Source organism: Hydra vulgaris, chromosome 15 (genome assembly GCF_038396675.1).
Source record: "Hydra vulgaris chromosome 15, alternate assembly HydraT2T_AEP".
NCBI lineage: Eukaryota > Metazoa > Cnidaria > Hydrozoa > Anthoathecata > Hydridae > Hydra > Hydra vulgaris.
Window position 1 is genome coordinate 15,196,029 of NC_088934.1, and position 17,016 is coordinate 15,213,044.

The 17,016-nt window shown below is 29.4% G+C and overlaps 1 protein-coding gene across 3 annotated transcripts in view; it reads left to right on the forward strand.

Moving 5' to 3' along the window:
• The window catches only part of LOC136092472 (E3 ubiquitin-protein ligase RNF31-like), a 123,962-nt gene that overhangs the window by 26,106 nt on the left and 80,840 nt on the right, over positions 1-17,016 (forward strand). For 2 of the 3 annotated variants that reach the window (XM_065820753.1, XM_065820754.1), the window contains exons 2-3: positions 3,371-3,523; positions 4,697-4,809. In XM_065820753.1, coding sequence (XP_065676825.1) covers positions 3,371-3,523; positions 4,697-4,809 — 266 coding nt within the window. Of the gene's footprint in view, positions 1-3,370; positions 3,524-4,696; positions 4,810-5,743; positions 6,006-6,206; positions 6,385-17,016 lie in introns of all 3 variants that reach the window. The other variant, XM_065820755.1, reaches the window with a different exon arrangement.

Below are 17,016 nucleotides of genomic sequence, written 5' to 3' on the forward strand. Positions count from 1 at the left end.
TATCTGCGAAGCAATTCCAAATTTGCTTAAGCATGTGAAAAACATCAAGGAGAGTATGAACTTTTTTCAGAGTTGAGAGGATGAGTAAAAGAAGTGTTCATTTTTAAAGCATCAATTGAAACACCAAGGTTTGATAACATGGAAATGTGACATGAGGGTCCATCACATGTTAGTGATATGACTTCAACACCAACATCTGTTAATCGTTTAATACATAAATTTACAATGTTTGCTCGTTTGGCACCATTTAACCAATCTATAAAAAAATATCCACATGGAACTTTCCATGAACTGTTTATACTAACAGCCATGAGAACTAGGGCATCTTTTGTAACTGGGGATAAGTCATCTTGTATGCCGTTCCCAAGATCAACATACCCCTTAAATGCTTTTCCATCCCATGATATGTGTTTTTTAATAGCCATTTCATCTAACATAAGTGAGCAAATGACTTTAGATCCTAACTTTTCAGCTTCTATAACCTTGTATTTAAGTGCTGCAAACGCTGGCTTTGTAAAACCTGGTTCTGCTGAAACTTTTCCATACTATTTCCTAATTTGTGCTTGATGTGGTAAATTAAAATTAAATATTTTTCGCACATAATCATAAGCTTTACTTGAATAAAACTGCAGGGTAAGTGCAAAGGATTTGAATTCATCTGAATATTTAAATCTTTTACCATGATTTTTACGCATAATCATTCTTCAGGTTAGAGCTTGAGGAACTTCTGAAAATGTTTTTAATAGCATTTCTTCACATTTTAATGATATTTTTTGTTTTCGACTTATTATTTTTACAACTGATTTAAGAGATGTTATCTTTTTTTTCATTCTTCGAGACTTTTGCTGTTCTGCTTTTACCTTCTTTTTCAAAGACACAATTATCTTGTTTCTATGATTATGTTAGTTTCTATGTTATTTTTTTTTCTGGAGTTAAACTGCAATTAAATATTTTTTTTGGGGAGCCAACTTTCATGCAGATAGGTATAACACTAGTTTCAAAATCACTTTTTTAAGAATTTTCAAAAGTTGATCTATTAACAGAAACTTTTCTCTCTTTCATTTTTTAATATTGAAAGAAAAAATTTTTTTTTATATGTATGTATGTATATATATATATATATATATATATATATATATATATATATATATATATATATATATATATATATATATATATATATATATATATATATATATATATATATATATATATATATATATATATATATATATATATGTGTATATATATATATATATATATATATATATATATATATATATATATATATATATATATATATATATATATATGTGTATATATATATATATATATATATATATATATATATATATATATATATATATATATATATATATATATATATATATATATATATATATATATAGTTATCAAATTTGATATCAAACTAGAAGGAACCTCTAAGTTGTGTTTACTCACAGAGCTTAGCTAATAGTTCATGCAGCATTTATAAAATTAAAGCATACAATAGCAAAATGGTTATTATATGTTTTAGCTGCTTACTAGTGATGTGCCATCAGCAAAGGCCGATTAAGGCTAATTATAGAGTTTAATGTATGTATATAAAGGTAATATCTTAATATTAGGTATGCAACTTGCATATATAAGGTGTGCCTATGCACCTGTTTAGTTTGGCTTAATAGTCAATGCCGATGCATTGGCCAATGTCGATTAATCAACCGATGCCATCGGCCGATTAATCGGCCAGTGGTTTAGCCGATTAATCGGTTGCTGGTTATTATTAGCATAGGCTAGTAGGTCGAATCACTTCTGATGAATAGGAACATGTTAAATATGTAATTAAAATCCTTATTATTATTATAATACCCTTAAATAAATACATTAAACCTATTATTAGCAACAATTGGCATTAGCCGATGGCACATCACTACTGCTTACCATACAGTTGTGTTATAAACCCTCTAGCACACTGCATATGGTAACTAAGAACTAAAAGGTACATATTGAAGAAACCTGTAAAATACATAAAAAGATAATTGATCATATACCTTTTTTAAGTGGTCTGGTAATTTTTTAAATCTTATAGGAAAAGAATTTTCCCTTAACCTAACAGTTTGTCCAGTTATGTCGATATCTTTTTCTAAAAAATGATCAGAACATATCAAACTGCTACTACTTGGACTCCATTCTTGACGGTGTATTTTGATGGTCCATTCTTTTCTTTTTTCAGTGTTTGAAGGAAATCTGAATAAAATTAGTAGGAAAAATAACATTTGATATTTTATTAAGTTTGTTGTACTTTTTGCACAACTGATTTTATTTAAATCCATTTGTTCACATTGCAAGCAAACTAACAGAGGTCAATAAACTTTAAAATGTTTTTATTTTTAAAAATAATTAAGAAAGTCACCTATGAAATGTTCTAGGAAACTTTCGTTTTAAAGACGATTCATCATCAGAAATTCCATCACTATCACTTCTTTTACTGTCACTATGTTTCCTTTATTGCAACCAAATGCAACACACTGTGTCCCTTGCTTTTTGGAATTTGCTCCAGACATTTGTAGAATGAGTATTGTAATTATTTTACTGAAAAATAATTATCATTATTTAAAAAAAAAAAAAATTTCCATACATTCTATCTATGTTAGATATAAAAAAAACATAAAGTTAAATTACCAAAATAAAAAATTGCTTGTTCGGCTAACAATATTTTAACTAAATATATTTCTCTGTGGGTCCTCCCAATATTGCGAAAGGGTCCTCCTGGCGAAAATATTTTGGCTTTAAAAATTACGCTATTTTCTTAGGCGATGCGCTATCCAGTTATAATATAGATAGTGGTCCAAGTATTTGTTTACCAGTACTGGTTCATAAAAAAGCTTACACGATATAAAGTTGTATGGTTTTATATTTTCAAAATTTTAATAGTTAGTTAATTCATCAGTATCAGCCTTTTCCCATCCATCGGTATCAGCCAAAAAAGTGTTATTGGTACATCTTATACATTATTGGTACATCTTATACATTGGTACATCACTAATATATATATATATATATATATATATATATATATATATATATATATATATATATATATATATATTTAAAGTCATATATATATATATATATATATATATATATATATATATATATATATATATATATATATATATATATTTAAAGTCATATATATTTAAAGTCATATATATTTAAAGTCATATATATATATATATATATATATATATATATATATATATATATATATATATATATATATATATATATATATATATATATATATATATATATATGTATATAACATACATATATATATTTAAAGTCAATAAAATAACATTCTTTTAAGGTCCTTTCAAAGATGTTGTTACCACAATTCTAAAGTTAAAGAATCCTTCTGATAAAAAGGTTTGCTTTAAGGTCAATACAACTGCTCCAAAGAGGTATTGTGTTCGACCAAATTATGGTCTTATTGCACCGGATGTTTCTGTTAATGTAGCAGGTATTTCATAATGTTAATGAATGGTTTAATACAAATTTATTTAGGATTTAGAATCCAACTTTGTGTTAAACTTTACAAAAAAATTATTTAAAATTTGGTTATGTTATATATAAACAAGTTTAATATTAATTTTTATCATTTTACAATGAAAATCATAATTTTCTTATATAATAAATTATATAAGTATATTTCAGTTTTTTTTAATTTTAATTTAGACAGTTTGTACATTATAAAAGTTTTTTTTTTTTTTTTAAAAAACTTATTATCTTTAGCAAGTATGGTAGTTATGGATGGGAAGTTCCAAAATAAATTTTAGTTTTGAAAATCACAAAATTCTTATTTATTCCTAATGTTTAATTTCAAAGAGCTCCAAAATTGTGGAGATCCTTATGGACTACTTTTAGTAAAAAAAAATTAGCACATTTAAGATACAAGTACTATTCATTTTGAACCCAGAGTCCTTATATAAAATAGTGGTGAGCAACTCTTGGTTAAAAAAAATACGGTAAGAAAATATCTCATAAATTTTTTTTTTATGTAGTCCATAAGTCTTGTGGCACAATTAATTTTCTTTCAATAATTTTTTTTATGTCATGATTTAAATTAGTACATACCATTAGTTGATAGTAATAATAATAAACTTTTAAAGAATAATAATTGGTCAGCAATTTTTATTAATTAATGTTATTTGTTTTAATACTAAAAAATGTTTTCACTTTATTCTAATCTTTATCATACATTTTGCTAACCTTTATCATACATTTAAATTAATAAACATTTGCGGCGGTAAAAAAGGCAGGTTTCAAATACCAGGAAAAAGGCTATAATGCTAGGTCTTCGTGTTCGAACCAGGTACCTTTCACATTTAACAATATCATTATTACAACATTTGTTGTAAACTGTTAAGGAGCATGAAATGCAAGTTCATTGAAAAATAGTTGGTTTTTTTTTAACGGGAAATTTTTTAACGGGAAATTTTTCAAATAATTGAAACCCTCAAACCTTGGGTCCACTTTATTGTATTTTTTTACCTATTTAATTAGAGAGGATTTAAAAATTTACATAAGCTCTTACTATACCAAATCTCTTCTTTCAAATACCTCACCTTATCTTGATATGACTATAAATCTCATCTTTGATTATGTCAAACTTTAAGAAAGTTGTTTATTTTAGTGATGCTGAAACCATTTGACAGCAAAGATATAGCTGAGGTTCGAAAGCACAAATTTCTTATACAGTCTATCTTTCCTCCTGATGATGTTGCAGTTAGTGATGTTAAGGCTTTAGTATGTTTTTATTAAATAAATGTATTTGTAACTTGTGCTATAAATGATAACTTGTATTGTATTGGTATATCTTTGTTAGTTTATCCATTTTATATATATATATATATATATATATATATATATATATATATATATATATATATATATATATATATATATATATATATATATATATATATATATACAGTCTTCTCCGTTTGGCGAGCGCTTTCGCGCTCATGCATTTTTGCGCTTGCCCACACGCCCGCCAATACTTTGGTCAGCGCTTTTTTTAGCGCTCGCCAATAATTTTCAGGCGTGTTTTTATATTGCAACAAATCTTTTCTTTGTCAAATTCTTTTATGATTTATTTACGTATCTGAAAAATATTTTTTTTTGCATAAGTTTTTGCTAAGTAGAACTATTAAAATGATTAGTGCAAAGTCATCTTATAGCGTTTTCCATGATGGAATTTTAGTAATTAACGTAATAAAAGATATATTTGACACATTCCTTTAAACCAATCAGAAGATTTTACTAACACGTGTAAACTATTAGAAAAAGAGAACACTATAATGTATAAACACGCTTTAAAAAAGGAAAAACTAAAATGGCAGCAAAAGGAAATACAAAGATTAAGCTAAACGTATTTAATAAGTAGGATTTCAAAGATATTTTGGGCTGGAAAATTGTTAATGAAGATGGAATCGATTACATTAATTTCATTTGGTGTAAAATTTGTGCTAATCACTCAAGTAGATCTATGAAACCACGCGAAATAAGAGGAGCGACAAAACTTTCTTCTGATAATTTTACAAATGGAACCAACTTTATAACTAAACATACAGTATAATTCACATGCTTTTACTATTATCACATTTACCCTAGGCTTTAATAATCCTTAAATACATGTTAAAGTTTCTGCTTAGCAATAATTTCTTATCTTCTTTTGTAGATTCAACGCCATCTTGCAAGCAAAACACACCAGAACGCGGCAGAAATTGAAAAACGAAAGCCGAAAGAAGATCGTATTACAAATGTACAAAATGTTCCTGCAAAAACTTCTATTTCCTCTAACATAGTGAAAGCCAGTCTTGATGCATATCAAAAGCTTATTAATACAGCATATAAATTGGCCGTCAATCCTACAATAAGCCTCAATTGCTTTTCAGTAATTGTAGAAATCCAAAAAGAAAACGTTATACCATTAATATCAGGTATGTTTGTAACTAATTTATGCTAATGAAAATTTGTATTTTTTTTTTTGTAAATTCTTATTGACGATAATATTATGTATGTATAAAGTTATTGGCAATTATAAAATTCTTTTTGTCTCAGTAATTTAATAAATAATAAAAATAAATTTGAAAGAGTTATCTCATCAAAAATGGTAATAATTCCAATCTGGAATAATTTAGGGACTAGCGATGGTCGAGCTGCAAAGAAATTTTTCAGTTCTATTTACTCAGCAGTTCTCAAAAAAAGCAACTTGATTTTAAATCAAAGTCATTTTTACTCAATACTATCGGATGGTTCGCAAGCTCGCAAGACAGGAGTAGATAAGGAACTGGTACTGCTCAAAACTACATTGAAAGGGTATTTATTTTAAATATAACTTTTATTTTTGAACAAGTCCATTTTAAAATAATGTTTAAAAGCTTTAAAAAAAATATTTTTACTTTTTAAGTCACCAGTAACGATGTTTGCACATTTGATAGACTGTAACGATTATGGGGGAACAGATGCTGCTTCTTTGAAACTTGGCATCGACAGCATATTTGACAAAGACGGGCCTTTACCATGTGCCGCATTTCGTGAAAAATTGATTAGTTGCACAGCCGATGGTGCTAATGTTAACACGGGCCACAAAGAAGGTCTTCACAAAAAACTTTGCAGAGATGGTGATCGCCCTTGGTTGGTACCAATACATTGCATCAACCATCTAGTAGAATTAGCAGTTAAAGATGCATTCTTTGAATCGTCTTTTAAAGATGTGGATAGGCTTTATGAAAACATTTTTTCCCCATGCAAGTCTTTAGGAGTTGTAAAAAGTGAAATTACAAAAGCAGCTGAAGTGCTTAATATAAGTTATTATGCCTTTCCAAAGTTGAAAGGTACAAGGTTTATACCGCACAGTCGAACATCTATTTCCAGCCTCATAAATATGTGGCCAGATGTTATCATGGCACTTGAAAATAATATGTCATCTAAAAAGGGTAAAAAAGAAACCAAAAATAAAATAAAGGGGATTTTAAAACAACTTAAATCTTATAGAGTGCTTTGTAAAGCTTGCGTCTTTTTAGATATTCTTAAAAAGGTTTCTCCTCTCTCTAAAGTTTTTGAAGACGATGGCCTGCTAGCTTTTGATGTCAAACCCTTACTGGATCGAACTCTAATGGAATTAGGCGACTTTTTAGAAAGCGCAGGAAATCGGACGAGTTGTTAGACAGTTATTTAGCTCGCTTTAAAATTGATGCAATAGAACCAAATAACCTTATTTCTTATTTCTATAAGTATGGTCATATGCTTAAATTACCCACTAACCGTGAGCAAATAGTAGTTATTTAAGAAAATTTTACTTTTCTAACCATGTCATCAGTAGAGGAAGCCTCCAACGAAAAAAAAAGAGTTACTTCTATATTGCTAGAAACTTTGAAGACTCGATTTGAATGTTTTAACATTCCTGCATTTGCAAACATGGTTTGGATGGACCCAAGAAACTGGGTAATTAATGAAAGCCTAACTTATGGCAATGACATGATTGATTACCTGTACAATCATTTTAAAGTACCCCTTATTTATGCTGGATTCAACAAGTCAAAAGTTATAAATGAATGGAAAAGATTTAGATTTTTTGTAAAATGTCAATTTGCTAAAGATTTTTCCGAAGAAAAAGAAAAATGCGCTTCAAAAGTTTGGATGTATATTTTGAGATTTAAAAAAAAAGAATTCTTTAATCTTTCACTTATTGCTGAGGTGGTGCTTTCAATTGCTGGTTCAAATTCTGCAGTGGAGCGCATGTTTAGCATATTGAGGCTTATATTATCTGACAGAAGATCAAAGCTCAAACATGGCACAATGACAATGTTGATGTGCATTGGCTGTAACGATAAGTTTTGGACAGAGATTAAGAGAGAAGCAATAAAAAAATGAGCACTAAATATATATCTTAAAACTTGTCGAAAATTAAAGATTGATAAACATATTTCTAGTTCTATAAACCAATCGCTTTCAGTCCCAATTGGTGTAGATGGTAGCGATTCGGAGAGAGGAGAAAATGAAGACTCAGATGATGAGATCTAAAAGATCTCATCATCTGAGATCTTTTAGATCTCATCATCTGAAAAGATCTAAAAATTCAACACTACTTTTTAATTAAAGTATTCTCAAAATATATAGAGGTTCTTAATTAAGAATAATATTTTTTCAAATTTAATTTTGTTTTAATAAGAAAAATAAAAAATTAATACTTTTTTATTTGGAAACATTTGATGTTTTCACAATAAAAAAGATCTGTAAACTAAATTGGTAAAATTAATTACAAAGTACAAAATTTCGAGTGAATTAATGAATAGCACCTCCAAATGTGAATAGATAATGCAGATTTGCATGAGGGGCAACTTCTAATTATAAATAAATTATAATCTAATTATAATATTTTTTGAAATCGCGCACGCCAGATAAATTATGACTGTCCGGCCAGCGCTTTTTTGTGCGCTGGCGGCAAATTTCAAACGGAGAAGACTGATATATATATATATATATATATATATATATATATATATATATATATATATATATATATATATATATTATTTTTTAAAGAAGTTAACTTTTTTAAAATACTGCAATAATATTTATTACTGCAAAACAAGTTAAATATTATTTAACTCATTTTTTATTATTACTATTAGTAAATGTTTATTTTCTTTTCTTTTTTTTTTCTTTTCTTTTTTTTTTATATAGATAATTAAATTTAATATTTCATTTTTAAAAATTTTTTGATATAAACAAATTGTTTTTCTTGACATAAGTTTAAATAAATTAAAATATGTTAATTTTTTTTAAATGATTATTTCTTAAATAATCATTTTTAAAAATTTGCAACTAAAAATGATTTTTTATTTTAAAAAAATTTGCGAGTAATGAATAAAAAAAATTATGTTAATTTATCTACTTTATTTATTAAAAGTTTATTATTTTATTACCAATTTTGTTGTAAAAGCAAAGATTATTTTTTCCCAACATAAAATTATGTCGTATATATTATTTATTAAAAAATAATTTTAATAAAGTTAAATATTTTTTTTAATCAGAATTAATATATATATATTAGGGTGATGCAAAATTTGTAGGTTCAAAACTTTAGTTGTCCTCAAGCTTGCCCTTGTTCTATATGACAATAGTAGTTATTGGGCAGAATTTGAATCAAATCGGATAATATTTAGGGGTTGCCATGTTATGTCACATTTTGGTATAAGGTTACAAAAAGTAAAAAAAATATTTTTTATTTTTACATTTTTTATATTATATTACTGAATTATTTATTATCAATTTCTTATTGATAATAAATACTAAATACTATTACTAGGCAATAATAAATCAATCATCTTCATCATTCAACAGTCATCTTCATCAGGGTAGACTTTGATGCAACTGGAAATTCCTTCCGGTGAAGATCAACCAATCTAAGAAGAAACTGCTTTTGGTTTTCATCTTTCGTAACGCTTGAGTTAAAGGATGTTATAAGTGCTATGCCTCGTTCCGCGCAATCGTTGACGACTTTCATTTGACGAACCTTGTGCTTCATTTCAAGATATGTTGAATCCATATCCCACTCTGAAGATTCTTTCATTAAAAATGATTCAGCTTTTTCTTTTCCATTTTTCAAAATTAGATCGAAAAGTTCTGCGGTGCGTTGTGTGACGAAGGAAGACAATGGGCTGTGACAATCGAATGTGGCAGCATCAAGTCTTTTGAGAGATTTCTGCCTTGGCTGTTGTTTCAGGTTGTTTGCCATGTCTCTCTTGGTGTTGTTGTCGACACGGGAATCGAAGAAAGCCAATCCTATTAGATGTTCAGAAAAATACCAGAGGTGGCGATGCAAAACTTTTGCTGCATTAATTGCAATTGTACGATTTGGATATTCTTGAATCCGTTGAAGAAGCTTGGCATCATTGAATGGTGCTCGTTCAGCTAACGGAGCTTCATTCCAAAACTGTCCGTATACAAATGCCACAAAAAGACTTATATCTGTTATTCCTTTCTTTTCCTTTGCAGTAATAACAAATTGATCCTGAAACAAATATATCTTTATACAATATATAGCTTTTGCCATCCAACGTGCATTGTGTGTTGCACCTGGAGCCCGAAACTTCACTTTGAACTCCGATGTTGTAGTTGATCCTCCAAGGAAAATAAGGCACAAATTCAAGAGTTCTAAGTAATCATCCCTGGGTTGTTGACCTTTAATTGCTTCACTATAATATACTACCATTTCTTCACGGAGTTTGAGAAAAAAATCGCAGTTGTAAAATTCTTTATTCCCTATAGTGAACACCTCCTTGTTAATTGCTGGCCATTGTTTCTGGAAACGGTTAAAAATTCCAACTTCAGGTCCTCCACTGGTTCCAAATGCAGTCATGAAAATGGTGGAAAGCATGACTTCAAACATATGGTGCCTGCATGCTATCCATATAAGATTACGGTCAAGATTCTGCTCCATTATTGTGCAGGCACCATTGTTCAACCCAGTGTTAGATGAAGTAGTGTCAAAAACCAGTCCCCGAACAAATTCTTTCAATTTCCAGTCTTTAAGAGCCTTCATGCAAGCATCAGCCTGTTGCTCACCTGTACCTCGATCAATCTTTGGAACGCCCAGCAATTTTTCCACCCCACCACCAGTCACAAGGATGGCAATTCTATCCACTTTTTTTTGACCACCAGTGATATCAGGTAAGAGCTTTCCATCCCAATGCAGAAGAAGTGGATCATCAGGAGAGAAATCAACCTTGTCAGCTGTAGTCACCGCTTCACGAACAGATCGCCTTTTTCTGCGGATTGTGCTGTACGACAATGATAAATCTTTTACCGAGTGACCAAGAGCCTGAGACACTGTTCCAACCACGAAGAGTGCACGGCGATCAGAAATATTAACACGATCAAGAGATGATACAACATTATTTGTTAGAACTTTCATCTTCTTTTTCGTTGAACCACTTGTGCTCAGTGTGCTGGAAGCGGAAGGAGTCTGATATTCATCATCATCCGAGGAACTAGAGCTACTTTCACTCACAATGTCAACTGCTGATGAAGAAGAAATGAGTTCTGTTTTTTCCATCAGTTCCGCTTGACTTCTTTGACGCCTCAATTCCATTTTAGTTTCTCGGACTCGTTTCCGTGCCTCCCTAGCTGTTAAATTCCGATCAATTCCTGCCATACTACAACTTAATGGATCTTCTTGCTGCTGACGTAAAAATGCTTTATCTTCATCGTTTTTCATAACTTCTGATGCATTCTTGGTTGAAATATCAAAAAGTTCTTCAAGGTCAGCGTGGAAAATTCCTTCTTTCATTTGACAGCTGTCCAATTTTGATCCTCGGTGTTTTTTCAGCAGCAGATATTCGTCATAAAGTTTTTTTAACTTTCTTTCCGCATTGTCAATTCTTTGAGTTGGAATTTTTCCTCTCTCCCATATAACAAGAACTGCTTCAATTGTTGCCCGAATACTTTTTTTCACTTCTTGTTTCTCTTCTATATGATGGAAGAGCAACCTCCGAAGAACATCCCCTCTTGAAGGAAGTCTGGCAGTCGACAGAGTTTGTGTAGGTTTACCAACAAGCCACACCTCAGCAGAAGATCTAGTGGTTGCCATATTATCAATTTCTAAATTATAAATAAATAAACAATGAAAAAACAAATTTGCGAAATTTGAGAAAATCACAAAATTTTACCAATGGTTAATTCATCTTATAAAACATGGCAACCCCTAAAATTGCTTCTTTTAGTCTAATTTTTGGTACACATGATCCTAAGTGATAAAGGAACACAGGCAACCTTGAGGAGAATGTTTTTTGTGATATTTTTTTTTCTATTACAATCTGAATCACCCTAATATATATATATATACATTTTTTTAATAAAAATTAAGTTTATCTATATCTATAACTTTTATCAGAATACAATTATATATTTTTATTAAATTAATTTTAAATTAAATCATATATTTAAAAAAAAAAAAGTTTATGTAAATATAAAAGTAAGAAATTTAAAAAAAAAAAAATTATGTTATTATTAAATACATAATTAAATATATAATAAAAATGTATAATAAAAATGTATAATAAAAATGCAAAATTATTAAATACATAAATTACTATGTAAATATATATTAAATACATAAATTATTAAGTTTACTTATTACTTTATTAAATAAAGTAACAAATTAGTTACAATGTTTACAATAAACCCATTTTATTTGAGTTATCAAAGAATATTATACGTAGTTACATTTATATAAATATGTATTTTTTATAAATCTTTTCAAACTTTTTCTAGGAATAATTTTATACACACTTTTAATGGCAAAAATTTTAGTGCAAAAACAAACATTACATAACAACTCAAATTTAATAGTGTAATAAAAAATACTGGTTTCTATAAGCATTAAAATAACTATTATGTTAACATTTTTATAAAATAAGTTTAAAAGGGGTTTTAAAAGCTAAAATATTTGTTTGAAATTTATAAAAACCATCAGACAAAAAATAAAATAAATACTATAAATTTAAATTAATAACTAATTGCAATGCTTTAACATAAATGATAAAAACCGGGCTACTTAATTCAAAAAAATGTAATGCTTTGGTGTCTTTTAGAAATGAACTAACTCATAAAAATAACGTATTTTATTAATGTAGCCGTGTGTTCAACTTCAATTTTTGTATAAAAAATAAAAACTTATATTTATAAATAAAGTTTATATACAATACTGAATTCATTAATAATTTTGGAACAACAAAAATTATTATAAAATAAAAGGAAACAAATTGGATATATAAAAAAACAATGTATACAAATGATTATAAATAATTACTCAAACAAATTTGATGAACTCAACTTTCTACTTAAAACTATCCAGATGTACTCTGTTTCTGTGAGACCTGGTTCGACCCAGAAAAACCACTTTTGATTGAAAACTACTCGATACCTTTCTGCCTCTGGCGTACTTCCTCCCAAGGATGAGTCGCTGTCTGCACAAAAAACATACTCAGTGCTTTCAAATCCAAAAATAGCAAAGCTCTCAATGGATCTGGTAGCGAGAAGATATGGGTTCAAATAAATATTGGCTCTGAACGCATTCTATTAGGATGTTTTTATGGGCCGCTAAGCTCCAAACCTGCATTAAACAAAGTCATCAACCATTCAATCCGTGAAGCTTCTATCCCAGTTGAGCAAAAGAAATTCACTAAATTTCTTATTGTTGGAGATTTCAACTACCCTGGAATCAAATGGAATAGCTCTGGTGGATCCTCTACAGAATCCAATCCACAGGCAAGTGCATTCCTCGAAACAATTTAAGACTGTCTGCTCACTCGGTTTGTCCTACAACCAATATTTATAAAAAATCAACTCGATCTTGTGTTATCAAATGATCCATCTTACATTTACAATTTAAAAGTTGATTCCCCTCTTGGAACCACACATAAAAATCACCTACATGCTATGCTCTGTTAGGATTTTATAATTAAGGACAATAGTTCGGGGAGTTTCGACAAAAGTCGCAAACATCTCAACTTTAAAAGCATGATTAGCTACTTCAACGTAATTAATTGGGTCCTGGAATTTGCTAACCTGACGGTTGACCAGTGTTTTGCTTATCTATCAAAAGAGTTGGAGCGAATAATGATAAGTCTCACCGTCATATCATTATTCACTCCAACTCGCTGCAAATTATTCTCAATTAGAACAGACCCGAAATGATTTAATGATGAAGTTAAGCATGCATCAAGAGAAATCTGCTATTTTCGCCTGACTTATTCCAGCACCCGGAGACCGAAAACACCTAGTAAATCCTGAGTTTAACAAAGCCTCAGGAAAAGTCAAAAGACTTGTTAATAAAGCCCTTTTTACACACGAGCGTAACATCATTTGCAAGTGCAAAGATAGCCCTGGTAGATATACTTTTTTATGACTTAGTTAACAAGGCCAAAAACTGCAAAAATCATATTAGAGCTCTTAGAAATGGAAACAGGGTGCTAATGTCCGACGAAACTGAGATAGGCAACTTGCTAAACGAACAGTTCTTCTCTGTATATAGCAAGGATCTTCCCAGTGATGCTCCTGTTCTCCAACCGCACCGATACGATTCATACTATAAATGAAGAAAACTTCTCTTAAGCTGCTGTCAAGTTGTGTTTCTCCTAACTGGACAAACACAAACCACCAGGTATTGATAGATTTTATCCTTTCATCCTTTCAGAAGCTTGTTCAGCATTAGCACTACCTTTCTCTCTGGTCTTCACAAAGTCTTTTATTACTGGAGATGTTCCTGCTTGCTGGAAGCACTCATTTTTAAAAAAGGTTGCAAAACAAAGCCAGCTAACTACCGTCCAATCTCTCTCACCCCTATTTCATGCAAGGTAATGGAACGCTTAGTTCGTGACTCCATGCTCAAGCATATGACTGATCATAATCTGCTTGGCAGTATTCAACATTTTTTGTTCTTCCAGATTGTGCATGACATTTCTAATCGAGACTTTTAACATTATATCTAACGCGCTTAAATCTTGTCTTGAAATTGTAATGATTCTTCTTGCTTTTGCTAAAGCCTTTGATAAGGTTAGTCACTTGCTTCTACTTGTCAAACTACCCGCGTATGGCTTCAACACAAGTACATGTAGCTGGATAGCATCATTTCTAAACAGCTGCAGTCAAAGATTTTGAAATGTTCAGGAGATTCTGTTACATGAACTTTTGTTAATAAGTAAAATCAATTTGAGTTATCAAAAGTTCTGATCTTAAAGGTAAAAACAATACATTATAAATTAAAAAATATTCTAATGTCTTAGTTTTGAAGGAATGTCTCTATCGAATATAATTGAGACTGCAACCCTCAGAATTAGAAAAAATGAGGTCGGGAATAATTTGACGACCTCAATTTTTTTAATTCTGAGGGTTGACCCAAATTCCGAGGGTTGAGACTCATTGAGCTTTTGTTGCAAATCTTCACCTTAAAAACCGAAGGCCATATAGTCATACAACACTTGCAGTGCCTCTCGAATATCACTAACTTTTGGGCAAACTGGATCGATTGCATTATCATAGTCACTTTATACGCGAAAATAACATCTTCAGCTGTTGTACCTAGAGGGTAAAAATTATTAAGTTTTTCTATCTGATTTTGAGCCTCTTTAAAGGGGTTGTCGTCTTCAGGCAGATTTCTGCTGATTTTTGGAAGTTCTTGCTTTAGCATAACAATTAACGATGTTGGAGGTTTTTGCTTTTTGCCATGCAAAATCAATTTTCATTGCACCTAAAATCGAAAAAACAGGAAGATCTTTTCTTTTATTGATAGCTACGACCAGCTTTTGCAATGCCAAAGATCTATAATAAACTTTCAAAGAGAGTATAACTCCCTGATCCATTGGTTGAAGTTTAAACGTGGTATTCAGTGGTAAAAAAATGAACTCAATAGATTTTAGATTATTGGGCAGTTATCTATTATAAACACTACTTCCTTCTTTTTTGTAAACTTTGTATACATTTCTCGTATCCACTCTTCAAATCATACGCTATCCATCCAGCCTTTATTTTGATTTCTGTATCTGCAAGGTAAGTGCCTAACCACTTTGAAGCAGCGAGGTAATTTTGATTTTCCTATTACAAACATAGGAATTTTATCACCCATTGCACTTTCTGCAACCATATCATGGGACGAATTTTACTGTGCTTTCCCTCTATGCATGTCTTAGATTGAAGGTTTAGTGACATATTAGGTTGCATACGAAAAAGCAATCCAAATTCATCTGCATTATAAATTTTATCAAGTTTATACCTGGATAAAATTGAGGGAGAGTTGTTTCCTTCCATGGCGTGGTCATTTTAGCTGTACAAGAGTTACCCTCTCGACATACTGTCTTGAAAGAAACATTAAATCTGTTTTTCCAACAATCAAGTAAACCAACTGACACTTGAATTTATTCATTTATATAGCAAGCTCTCCGGCTTTTGTTTTAAGAATTGTTGCTGATACTGCCACATTTCTCCTTACATTTAAAAGCCATTTAAAAACAAGATTATCTAAATTTAAAAAATGTTCCTTCTTTAATTCTCATACATTTTGACTTGTTCCCTTGCGCCTTAATACATTCAAAAAATTTTTCTTTATTTTTAATCCATGTTGACAGCATTTTTGGAATGCCATATTTCATAGCAACCTGAGACTCTAACAATCCTTCTCCAATTTTCGTTAAAGCAGCGTACTTTTCTATAATTGATTTAGAGTTCACTTTTTTCTTTACAGCAACAGTAGCCAAAATAAAATGTAAACACAACAAATTTTATTATATTGCAGCGCATGTTAGTATAACTTATGCTGTAAACTTAACTATCAAATTATTGTTTACATTGCAATGCAAGGGTTTCATTAGGGTTTTTTTTATATTTTTGTTATAAAGTTCAAGTTATCAGAAAAATATTAGCCATGGGAACAGATAAAATGGTTTGATTTGAATAATATTTGAGCTAATAGGTGTTTTAGTTATTGAGTTGATTTTATGTGAAGGTATTAGTGAGGATTCAAAGGGAATTCAAAAGTAGTTCGAGTTACTGGAAGTTTGAGTTATCCAGAGTTCGAGATATTGGAATTTCGCTGTATTTATATATATATATATATATATATATATATATATATATATATATATATATATATATATATATATATATATATATATATATATATATATATATACATATATATACACATATATATATATACATACATATATATATATATATATATATATATATATATATATATATATATATATATATATGTATATATATATATATATATATATATATATATATATATAATTTAGTATCTATATAAACTGGACCCATTCATTTGATAACCGCTGATTTTCTTTATTGTTAAATAAAGTTATATTTCTAATTTAATAACTAAACTTATGGTTATCAAGGCATGTCTTGTGCCCTTAGTCTTAA